Source organism: Sus scrofa, chromosome 4 (genome assembly GCF_054392235.1).
Source record: "Sus scrofa isolate SSC_HxYL_T2T_F1_AM1 chromosome 4, Sscrofa_HxYL_maternal_Yorkshire_Landrace_v2.0, whole genome shotgun sequence".
NCBI classification, from domain to species: domain Eukaryota; kingdom Metazoa; phylum Chordata; class Mammalia; order Artiodactyla; family Suidae; genus Sus; species Sus scrofa.
The window spans coordinates 686968-698317 of NC_139386.1; the positions used below are offsets into that span (position 1 = coordinate 686968).

The window sequence follows — 11350 nt, forward strand, 5'->3', positions numbered from 1 at the left end:
CCACAGCACAGCAGAGTCCTCCACGTGACTTGGAGGAAGGGAAGCCCACTGACAAGGGGCACCTGACTTATCAGGGGAGGGTCCCGAGAAGCCAGCTTGGGAGGCACTTGTCCGGGGATTGGGGGGCAGGGGCTGCAAGCCTTGCCCCAGCCCCAGGAACCAGACAGTTGGTTCAACAGTGACTGGGGGACAAATCGGCCAGGGATGGGATGCTGGCCCCACCCCATCCCCAACAACCTGGACAGAATGCACCTGTCCCTTCAATGGAGGTCAGCGGTGACCCCTGAGATGACCCTGAGCAAACCCCCTGGTGCTGGCCCTCCGTCACTGTGGAGGGGATCCTCCCACAGGGAGACAAGCCCCGCCACGGAGGCTTGCCTGCATAGGGTCCTGGGTGCTGAAGCTCCCTCCTGGGACTTCTCAGGCCACCCCCAGCCAGGATGCGGTACTGAGGGGACTCTCACCCTGAGCTGCTGCCCCAGGAGTGCCTGCGTCTGCCTTTCGGCACGGAGGCCTGTGGGCCTTGTGCTGGCCCTGGGCCCAGTGGGTGCCAGCAGGGGAACCTTGGTCCCCCAGCCTCATGTGGCCCCAGCTTCCCCGAAGGCCAACACTCTGCTGTTCTTCCCTCCAGAATGGACACTGGACACCCCAGTTCCTTTCTGGGGACTTGCAGCCTATCAGTCCCTTCCCCCTTGGGGCCTGAGTGGTCTCTGTCCCCCTGTCCTGTGGTCCCTCTGCTGCTCTGGGTGGTACTAGGTGGGTTCTGCTGCCCGGCCTCAGCCCTGCTTCTCACGGGCATCTGCTCCAACCCAAGCCCACATCAGGCTTCTTGCCTTGGCTGGGCCTCCTCTGCAGGGATCTCCTGCAGCCCCTTTGCCCTCTCAGCTCCAGCACTGAAGATGGCGTGGTGTGTTCTCTGGGCGCCGCAGCGCCCGTCAGGCCCGAAGCCCTGCCCCCTGCATTTCCTCTTACAGGGCACTGGGCCACCTGGGGAGACCCCCAAGCTTGGGAGAGTGCACGTGCCAGCCCCTCACCCCAAGTGTCCATCCAAGCCTCTCCTCCCAAGGCTGATGCGGCTGGGCCCTCACTCCTCCACATGGTGGGTGGACCAGAAGAGGAGCAGGGTGCCAAGCCCTGCAGGCAGAGCTTCCTGCCACAGGCCCTGGGGCCACACACACACAGCAGACAGCAGGCCAGGGGCCCAGAGCGCAGCTGACACAAAACATCTGTTTATTTCCCAGGAAGGGGAGAATTCGGGGCGCTCGGGGAGTTCCCAGCCGTCCTCCTCACTTCCAGAAGAGCACATTCCAGAAGAGCAGCCAGCACGGGTAGAGGCCCAGAGCCAACAGCGGGTAAAGCAGGGCGCCATAGACGTGGTGTTCCAGCACGCCCTGTGCCAGCGCTGTCAGGAAGAGCTGCCAGCCCTCCGCCAGGGAAAGCGGTGCCTCCTGCAGCTCCCGCCACAGGAACAGGCTACTCAGGAGGACAGCTGCTGGGCTCGTCAGCACCAGCAGGGCAGCATAGAGGGGCCTGGGGGAGAAGCGGGGTCAAACTGGGCTCTGAGGCCAGTGGGGCAACAGGCACCGGTGGCGGAGGAGGCCAGAGTCCGTGCTAAGGGGCACGGGCCCTGGGGGCAGGGGCTGGCCAGTGCGTACCGGGGCCCAGAGGGCTTGGTGAGTGCGGCGGCGGGCACCATGGTAGCAGCCAGCAGAAAGCCCAGAGAGAAGTTGGTGAGGGTGATGCAGGCCAGCTGTAGGGCCAGGCAGATCAAGGCTACCAGCTTCAGGGCCATCCAGCCCCTGTCTGGGGCCTGTGTGCTCACGACCCTGCAAGGCAAGGAACTCAGAGGCAGCATGTCCAGGGAGCCCCTGCCCGGGCCCGCCCAGCCCAGCTCCTCACCGGTGGGTGTTGTGTGGAAGCGCCAGGCCAGCTGCATAGACAGCCAGCAGCGTCAGCACCACGGCCTCGGCCTCAGCCACGGGGAAGTGCTGGGCGGCCACATGTTGACCCAGCACCGGCAGGAGGTAGAGGGCCAGGCCCACCGCCTGGGAGATCAGCAAGGGCGCCACAAGCGAGGCCAGCCCCACACTCTGCAGGGCACACAGGCACTTGGAGACAGGCCCCGGGGCCGGGGGAGTCCCAAGGATCCTCCCTCCACCTGCCAGCCGAGATGGAGTGGCAGCCCCCCCAACAACAGGAGCAGGGGGACAGTCACCTGTGTTGGCGGGAAGGGAGGACTGGATCCGGCGGTCCCCCCAGCCTCCTGGGGACCCACGCCAGCCTCATGCAGCTGCATCCACAGTTCCAGAGCGTGGCCTGGTCAAGGATCCTGAGAGGTGTGATGAGGTCTGCTGGGTGGGGGACCCAGGCCCTACGCCCACTCGCCACCCCTGCTCCCCCCGAGTGGAGGGCCCCAGAGTGGAGGGGACCTGAGGTCGGCTCCAACAGCGAGAGGCAGAGGATATCTTGAGACCAAGGACCAGGAGCAGAAAGCCGGCGGCCGGCATGTAGAGGCCAATGGAGACGAAGCGGGAGAGCGCGGGCAGCAGGTAGAAGAAGAAGGACTGATGCAGACGCTCCAGGAGGTGGTTGAGCTTGCGGAACATGCCCTCCAGAGCCCTGCCGGGTGCGGTCACGGTCACGGTCACGGTCACGGCACGCCAGACCCCCGGCACCCACCCCTCGGCCCGGGCGTGCAAGGGGAGGCTGGAAGGCACTTACTTGCCCACTGCCACCAGGTCGTACTTGTACTGGCGGAAGCTATTGATGCCACGGAGAGTTAGAGCCTCCACGCGGTAGCGCAGGAAGAGGCCGTGGGGGCCGTGGGGGCGGCCAGAGGCCTGTTGCAGAACCATGAGTAGCAGTGTCTGCACACTCTGCAGTGGCCTGTCTACTGATGTCCAGTCCTGGGGCTGCAGCTTAGAGGTGTGGGAACAAGGTCAGATAAACTCTACACACAGGCCCCGTGCTCCCCAGGCGGGTGGCCGTACCTTGCCCTGCAGTGTGCACAGCAGGCCCCCTTTCTGGCAGAAAGTCTGGAAGAGGTTGAGCAGGTCCAAGTTGGGCAGCTGCCCGTTGAGCCCCTCCACAGCCACGTCGAGGCTGGTGATCACATCACTGCTTAGCTCCAAGGCCACAGCCACCTGGATGGCCCCCGCCCGGCCCTGCAGAGCGGAGGACTGCATACCTGTGGGAGCAGGTGAAGGAGCTGCCAACAAGGGGCTGTTGGGGGGGGGGGGCTGGCCTCAGAGGGGCAGGGCAGGGCAGGGACACACCAGTGACATTGACGTCGTGGTAGGCTTCAAGCCAGGCCTCAGTGCCCAGGAGGTCGTGTTCTGTCACCAGGAAGATGATGTCTTTGGCCCAGTAGATCTGCCCTGGAGGCCAGAGGCTGGGTCAGCAGGGCCTGGGGAAGTGCCCAAACCCTCCCTTGCCAGCAGTCGCCCTTAAGCCTCACCCCGGAAGTGGGCAGCAAGTGCCAGCAGCAGCCCGACAGCCTGGCTGTTGGTAGAGTCAGAGCCGCAGGGGACGGTAAGCACCAGGGACTCTGTGCTGGCGGCGCGCGGGGCCCGGAGGATGCCGTAAACGTTCACGCCTGACACCATCTGCGTGCAGTATTGGGGGAGCCTCAGCAGGACCCCACTCGATGAAGCTGAAGCCCCACTTTTTTTGGGGGTCTTTTTAGGGCCACGGGTGCAGCGTATGGAGATTCCCAGGCTAGGGGTCGAATCAGAGCTGTAGCCTCTGGCCTACGCTACAGTCACAACCATGCCAGATCCAGGCCACGTCTGCAACCTACACCACGGCTCAGGGCAACGCCCGATCCTTAACCCACTGAGCGAAGCCAGGGGTCGAACCCACAACCTCCTGGATCCTAGCCAGATTCATTTCAGCTATGCTACGACGGGAACTCCAAGCCCCACCTCTTTAGTCCTAGAATGCCCACCAATGATTTCTCTGGACCCAGGACATCCCCCTCCCCCTTCAAGGTGCTTTTTGGTCGCAAGCACACCCCCTCCACCACAATACATAGCGCTCGTGGGTCTCATCTGGAAAGGGCAGTTTCCGGGAGAAACTCTGCGTGTAGACCTCCAGCCCCACTGACCGCATCGTCCGCTCCAGCCAAGCCACTGGCAGGGCCCTAAAGACACAAAGAGATCTTCTGAGCAGAGCTCTCTGGCTTTGACTGGTATTGCTTCCAGCGTACGCATGGCTCTGCCGCTCACCCCGTCTTCCTGCGGTGAGCAGCGAAGTCCCGGGCAAAGCTCCGGGCACGGTCTCCGCCCGAAAATTGCTCCTCCACCATAGTGGAGCCTATGGCGTTCTCCGACATGTAAGTGCGCTGGGTCAGCGGCGGGAAAGCCAGCGCCAGGAACCAGGCGATGCCCGCCACGTAGCTCAGCACACTGCGGGGAGAGGGGCGGAGGGGGCCGCTGGAGCATTAGCAGGCTCCGAGATGCCAGCCCGTAGCCTCTACCTCCGCACTGGGGGGGTGGAGGCGTCATATCTGTGGGACCTGGATCCCGAGTCCCAGCACCCGGGACGCCGGACGGGAGGGCTGAGCCCCAGGCCTGGTGCCCCGAGTGATGCCGGTGGGCGGGAGAAGACTGGCGCGAGCACCCGGAGGGGCCCCGGCAGCTCGAGCCCCGGTCCTCCGGCCCCCGCTCCCAGGCACCCCCCTCACCAGAGCGGCGCGTTGAGGCGCAGCACCAGGCGGGCGAGGGCGCGCCGGCGCACCGGGTCCGACAGGAGGCCCATGGCAGGGCCGGGCGGCTCCGGGACCGCGCTCCCCGCTGCCAGCTACGGCACCCGGCCCGGCGCGCCGCTCCGGTCCCCGCGGGGCTCCGCGCCCACCCGCACTTCCGGTCCCGGCGGGCCTCGCGCCGCTGCGCGTGCGCGATGCCGCCCGTCGCGCCCCCACCCCGCAAGCCCCGAGCAGAGCTGCTGGGAAGGGAGCTGCCCCCGCGTCTGCGTTTCCTCGCTGGCGCAGAGCGGGAGCAGCCTCCAGGCCGGCCGACCGCGGCGTGTGGCGCCGGAGGGCAATGAAGACTGACTAGTCGAGAACGCTCGGCTCGAAGGAGAATCGGGATGATGAATGGGGCAGGTGGGAGGAAAACCGGAAGTAGCGACCAGAGCGTAGACACTGGAAGATGTCTGAAGATGCTGCTGCCACTGACAACGACAGGTTTGAGTGCCCTCGCGGGAAGTGAAGGGGCTTCTGTGAGCTGAGGCCAAGGCGATGGCGGACCTATTCCTGTGAATGTCGGTCACCAAAAAACAGCAGTAGGGGCCCGAGTGGAATCACGTATTGTGCCCAGAACCAAGATCAGTGGGGCCAGATGACCACAGGAAGGAAGGTGCATGAATACTGCTGGCCAAAAGGGGTTGCAAAGGAGCTTGGGTGTGTGGAATAGAAAATGGGGAGCCCGCCTGTCCAGGCCAGGTATCTGGGATATTAGAAAAGTAGTCCCTGAGTTCAGACAGCAGGGGCTGGTGGTCAGGGCTCAGGCAGGTCTGACAGCAGGAGGCAGAAAGAGATTTGGAAGGAAGGTGCAACCATGGGTTGGGGAGTGTCTGGGTCAGACTGAGAAAGGGCCAGAGCCAAGATCATGTCGCTGTTGTACTTTCAGAGCTCAAGATAAGCCACAGGACAAGCTCAAGGGATTCTGGGGGGAAAGGGACCATTCAGTCCAAGACATAATCCAGAGGATGTGGGAGGTGCCCCCCCATCACCTTGGTGGCACCCATAGCCAAAGGAGTTCTCCCTCAGCACTTGTGCTCAAGGCCCTGGATGTGCTGCAGTGAGAATCAGACTCCACAGTATGAGGGCTTGGCTCATTACACCAGGCCTTGCCACACTGCTCAGCTGTCTTGAACCCTTCATGACACAAGCGCCTCTCTTCACCCAGGGACACCCACCGCCCCCTTCCTCAGGGTTGGAATCCTGAGGCTGCAAGGGTTACGCAGTTCACGCGTAGGGAGCACCCTTTGTCGCCCCTGGAGCCAGCTCCGGGCCGGGCTCTGAGGGCACGGAGGTGCTTTGGGGAGATCAAAGTACAGTGGACTGAGTGCGTGTGAGTTTTATTCTGGGCCTGGGCGGCCGTGTACTCAGTCCCCCAGCAAGATCGAGGCCTCTTGTACGTGTTGCCGGACCACACGGTCCAGTACGGTGTGCACATCTCGGGCGGCCTGGGCAGCGGCCTCTAGCACCTGCTCCAGGTGGTCCTCATGAAGCCTTGCATCCATCTCGAGCAGTGCGATCTGGCCTGAGGCTGGCAGCAGGGCCAGGGCCAGCTGGGGGCCACCAGCTGCTTCCTCCACATGGCTGAGGTCTGCCAGGGCTGTCCCATCCACAAAGCCAGCTGAGCAGGCACATACAAAGTCCCGCATGGGTATCCCGGCGTCCAGCACTGCCAGCGTGGCCACGTTCACACAAGCCGCATAGATCCCACCATCTGCCTGCAGCACCTGCAGTGACACCCCCCCCCCCAGTGGTGTCAGTCCATTAGGCTGCTGATGCCCGACCCCCACCCCCTCCTTCTCTCTCCCCTCCACAGCTGACGGCTGCTGCCTGCTCACCTGCACGTAGATATCAATCTGGGAGCGAGGATGCAGCTGTGTAAGGATGGCTGCCTCAAAGGCTTGACGCAGCTGCAGGCCCATCTCGCAGGACTTTCGGTCCCCATGTGGCCGCCGCTTGCGCTCACCTGTGCTGAAGGTCGCAGAACTGTACTGACAGTTCACCAAGGCCCTGTCCGGCAGGGCTCGTGACCGCGAGCCCCGGATCTGGGGTGGGGGGGAAGGACACGTGAGCCAGGCCCACTCCTCCCAGCTCATGCTACCCCTTCCTCTGCTGCATGTCCTGAGCCTTGGCCTCCCTGCCTCCTTCCCGTCCTTCCCTCTACCTCCAGCATCTCAACAAGCAACTACTTCACCTCCAAAACACGACCTAAGGGAGGGCTGCTGGGCCAGCATCTAAGCCATCATCACTCTGGATCTCATCTCTCTTAACAGGCCTCCTTGTTTCCATCCTTGACTCATCGTCTTCCAAGCCATTCTCCAAACGTCAGGTCTGATCTTGTCTCTTCTGCACGCCACATATGTCACGTATCTTCTAAAGGCTTCCCACCACGGGTGAGATTAAAAAAATCCTAAATGTTGTCCCTGGTCTACAAAGCTCTGAGTTCTTGCCTCCCTAGAATTCCCTCAGTCTCATTTGGAATTATTTCCCATCTTCCTCACCATCAGCCTTTCTACTCTGCAAGCATGTCATGCTTATTTTCATCCTTATGCCTCCAGCGCTGGAGGGGCCATACACCCAGGCGGTTTTCTTTAAAGTCCCTGTCTTCACGGAGTTTATGTTCCAGTGGGGACACAAACGTGAGAAATAAGTTCAACCGACGTCTGAGCTGGCGGATGCAGAAAGGCAGGGAAGTGTGTGGTTGTAGGGGAGAGGAACTGACAGGTGAGTAAGGTGGTCTGGGGAGGTGACCCGCGGAGGGTGACGTCGGAGCAGAGCTGAGAAGTGAGGGAGCGAAGCGAGGGGGAGCACGCCTGGCGCCTTGAGGAGGAGCAAAGACGAGTGGAGGGCGCAGGGAACAGGGGCCGACGAGACAGGCAGGGACCACGCGCATCACACCATGAGGGCTTCGGCCGCGGCCCTACACGGAGGCCTCACCTTTCGACCCATCCCCGCCCACCCCGCCGCCGCCGCCGCCGCCGCCGGATTCCAACGCGCGCGCCCACTCGCCTCGTGAGGCCCGTAGACCACCGCTAGCGCCTTGGTGTTGCCCTGCTCGATGTAGGCCGAGCCGTCGGCCTGCGCAAACACGCCCATCCGCGCCTGGATCTTGCGCAGCTCCCGGGCGCGCCGCCCGTCCACACGGTAGCCCTGGTCCGACAGCAGCTCCAGCCCCGCCATGCCGCCCGGCCGCCAGCCCCGCTTCCGTTCTCCGGAGAACTACAGTTCCCGGCGGCCCTGAGGCCCCACCTCCGACCTTCCGGGCCCACGGTTTCCGGGGCGCCGGCGTCCACTTCCGGCTCGGAGGACTGCGGTTCTCGCGGGGTTCCCTGCGGCCCCACTTTGGGCGCCCGGGGAGTTTCGGCGTTGAGGGGTGGCGGCGGAGGGAAATCCGCCAAGTGTTGGGCTTGCTTCTCCGCGGCCGCCCGCGGGGGAGACCGGCTGTGCTGGCATCCTCGAGGCGGTCCCCACGACCCTGGGAGCCCCCCCCGTCCCACGCTGTCCTGGGCGCCAGGGCTTTGCGCTGCGCGCCACCAGCCCCAGCGCAGTTGACGCGCCTTGGCTTCTCTTGGACCCCCTGGAGTCTCTTCCGAGGCTCGCGGGTGAGAGCAGCGGCTGCTGGAATGGAAGCATCGTTTTGTCTCTCATGGCTTCGAAGTTCTGCGACCTTAAATGCATTTATTCTCCCAATCTGAGACTCTCTCTGTTCTCTTCTTTTGTACAGTTTTTACATTTGTTCACTTAAAAAGGAAGCACATGATTTATGTTGTACGTACACATGGTCATATATATGAAATACAAAGTCTGTCCAGTTAATCCTGCGGAGCTCTGATTTTTTTGCTTGATACTTGCGGGGCGGATGTACGGGTAACTGCCGAGTTGGGGGCAGTGGGTGTGTGTCCACGGGCTTGGGGAATGGAAGGCTTTCTGGGTGAAGGCTGTGAATTCCCACCCAGAAAGTGTTACTTTTTTTTTTTTAATCTAATCCTTGCCAGCTTGCAGACTGTTACTGACATCGTGTAATTCCTCTTGCATTTCCTGACCTGGTCTATTCCAGCATCTCATGTCAGTTAAGTCCACTGGAACTGCTGACGGGTCTACAGGAGGGAGAAATGAGGTGCTTTCCTCCCCAGGTGCCTCCTGTTTCCAGGTACCTCTGTGTCACTGAGGGCAAGGTCGCTAACAGAGTTCACCCGCCTTTCTCCAGCTGCGTTATTCAGCCCCTCTGCAGTACCCAGGAAGCCAGGTCCCATGCTTTCTGTTTGAACATGGAAGGATGAACTGACAGGGTTGCAACACTCACCAACAGGAAGCGACATTCACAGGGGCCTAGGCAGGGGCACAGGCCCCATCCCAGCAAGGTCCACACTTGTCTTGTGCTCTCTCCCATCACGGCCAGCTCCCATAGGCAATGAAGTGGGCCTCCTTTTTCCATTTGTGAATGCAGATACCCTCATCCTTTCCAGAAAGGGATTGCATGGACCTGTGTGTCTGTTTATCCTTTGCTGCAGAGCCTTAGTGCCTTCAAGTAACAAAAATTAAATATGTCCCTATGTCTTACAGTTCTGGGGCTTGCCTGGGCTCAGCTGGGCAGCCTGCCTGCGGTCACTGCAGATGGCGACGAGCATTGTCTTGAAGGCTTCCTCCTGCACGTTTTGGTGGTAGATGCTGGCTGTTGAGCGGGACTTCACTGGGGCTATGAGATGGCACACCTACCCCTGGCCTCAGCCTCAGCGGGGGCGTCTTCTGAGCGTGACACCAAGGTGACCCCCTGAGACAAGGTGGCCACACATGGTATTTTGACACCCTGCCTCAGAAGTTGTGTAGTGTCCCTCTTGCAAGACTCTGTGGGTCAGGACAGTCATAAAGGTCTGGCAGGCTCCAGGGGAGGGTATGGACCCTGCCTCTCAGCAGGAGTGGTTCAGCCTCAGGCTATGAGAAGCGCAAGTAGAACGGACATGCTGTGTTGGTCCAGGGCCTCATTGGCCCAGGCACAGCATCCTTCCAACGCGGTGGTCTTCTAGAATACCAGGGCCTGTGGGCTGGTCAGCCAGCTGTGGCCCTGCTGGCACACCTGGTCCAAGGCCACGATGACCATCATCCTCTGCCACTTGCCGCCCTCAACCCCTCACCCTCGGCCCTTCGGCTGGACTGAGCAGGCTACCGGTGGAACCTCTTCCCTCGGCGGGTTGAGGTTTACTGTCCTGTTCGGACTAGGTCAAGGTCGCTGTAGTCCATCAGCGCAGGACGAAGGCCACAGGTATGCAGTTGGCCCTCGCAGCTCAGGATAAGCAGGCTAACATTGGCTCCGGGCCTAAGGAGCCCAAAGGGACTGAGTGGTGGCCGTTCCTTCCAGAGCACTGGAGCCCTATGTGTCCCCTGGTGGAGGGGTCCCCCCACCCCTGAGAACTCACATCTCCAACCTGGCAGCATCTCTGGTTTGGGGAAGGGCATTAAGGAAGGAGGACCTTTTGGTTCTCTGGCCCTTGTGTTCTTGTCCGAGGTACACACGTGGATGGATTTAGGTTTGGGGGCCTAAAGCTTACAAATTTGGGAGCTGTGTTGAAAAGCCAAGACCACCCCTGGATTCAGGGATTTACTATGACTCATAGAATCAGCTCATACAAATGTACTCATGGCCAACATTCAAAATTAACAAAGAGAGGAGTTCCCGTCGTGGCGCCGCGGAAACGAATCCAACTAGGAACCGTGAGGTTGCAGGTTCGATCCCTGGCCTTGCTCAGTGGGTTAAGGATTTGGCATTGCCATGAGCTGTGGTGTAGGTGGCAGAAGTGGCTCGGAGGTGGCATGGCTGTGGCTGTGGCCGGCTGTGGCCAGCTGTTGCCAGCAGCTGTAGCTCTGATTAGACCCAGCCTGGGAACCTCCATATGCCACAGGTGCAGCCCTAAAAAGCAAAACAGACAAACAAACAAACAAACAAAACCCCCCAAAACCACAACATTAACAAAGGGAAAAGTCTCATGGGGCAGAGTTGGAAGAAACCAGATGCCAGCTTCCCGAGTTCTCTCCCTGAGAAATCACACAGGACACACTCCGTCCCGCAGCAACACGTGGCCACGATGTGTGTGAACCATTCCCCACCAGAGACTCAGTGGCCAGGGCTTCTCAGGGGGCTGGTCACTGCCGCGTCCAGCGCTGCAGGGCACGGGGAATCCTGGAGGAGGGAGGGCGCAGCATAGCAAGACCCCCACGACTCTTAGATTTAGAAAGCGAGGGACCGGGAGGCACTCTGCTCCACAGAACAAAGGCGCCTAAGCTTTAGCCCTCATGCCTTTTATTAGGGACGGTGACGTAGGTTCGTGAGCAAAATCAGGTGCAGGCGATGATAAAGCTCCCTCTTAGTGGCTGTGCTCTTGCACGTGCGCCAAGTTTGTTTTCTGCCGAGTTCAGCCGTTCAGTGGTTTCCGACAGGTCATGGTCGGGCAGGCACCCTGAAGTGGACGCAGACTCCCAGAAGGCAGTTCAGCATCAGTGTTTTTTGCACAGTTTAGGTTCAGTGAGGCCCTCTTACTGGGGAGTGGTAGGAACCCTGCTGAAAACTAGCTTCCCAGAAACCAGCAACTTTGCAAAGTTCTTTTCAAGGGGGAC

At 61.1% G+C, this 11350-nt stretch overlaps 2 protein-coding genes and 1 long non-coding RNA gene across 9 annotated transcripts; 1 reads left to right on the top strand and 2 right to left on the bottom strand.

The window, feature by feature from the left end:
• Positions 1-1213: 1213 nt before the first annotated feature.
• GPAA1 (glycosylphosphatidylinositol anchor attachment 1) lies at positions 1214-4855 on the bottom strand. 4 transcript variants are annotated; one of them, XM_085021496.1, is made up of 12 exons: positions 4685-4855; positions 4227-4406; positions 4030-4141; positions 3458-3605; positions 3276-3377; positions 2991-3102; positions 2722-2918; positions 2466-2619; positions 2216-2311; positions 1900-2090; positions 1656-1826; positions 1214-1530 (listed from the first exon to the last, which is right to left on the bottom strand). In XM_085021496.1, the coding sequence occupies exons 7-12, from the start codon at positions 2853-2855 to the stop codon at positions 1287-1289; spliced, it is 990 nt and encodes a 329-aa protein (XP_084877622.1). In that variant the 5' UTR covers positions 2856-2918; positions 2991-3102; positions 3276-3377; positions 3458-3605; positions 4030-4141; positions 4227-4406; positions 4685-4855; the 3' UTR covers positions 1214-1286. The 4 variants fall into 4 exon arrangements, with proteins under 4 accessions (XP_084877622.1, XP_003125490.2, XP_084877619.1 ...); XM_003125442.6 differs by having other exon boundaries at positions 2991-3187; XM_085021493.1 differs by having other exon boundaries at positions 3188-3377.
• A 53-nt stretch (positions 4856-4908) lies between these two features.
• On the top strand, positions 4909-8557 carry LOC102163278 (uncharacterized). Of its 3 annotated transcripts, none has more exons than XR_014843294.1 (4): positions 4909-5357; positions 6558-6619; positions 7015-7134; positions 7249-8557. It is a non-coding gene; the product is annotated as an uncharacterized LOC102163278 (long non-coding RNA). The 3 variants fall into 3 exon arrangements; XR_014843296.1 differs by having other exon boundaries at positions 4909-5185; XR_014843295.1 differs by lacking the exon at positions 6558-6619 and having other exon boundaries at positions 4909-5329.
• On the bottom strand, positions 6066-7947 carry EXOSC4 (exosome component 4). 2 transcript variants are annotated; one of them, XM_085021594.1, is made up of 4 exons: positions 7243-7947; positions 6936-7121; positions 6580-6786; positions 6066-6468 (listed from the first exon to the last, which is right to left on the bottom strand). In XM_085021594.1, exons 3-4 carry the CDS (start codon positions 6661-6663, stop codon positions 6109-6111), a joined length of 444 nt encoding a protein of 147 aa, XP_084877720.1. In that variant the 5' UTR covers positions 6664-6786; positions 6936-7121; positions 7243-7947; the 3' UTR covers positions 6066-6108. The 2 variants fall into 2 exon arrangements, with proteins under 2 accessions (XP_084877720.1, XP_003125499.1); XM_003125451.5 differs by lacking the exon at positions 6936-7121 and having other exon boundaries at positions 7751-7947.
• Positions 8558-11350: the final 2793 nt, after the last annotated feature.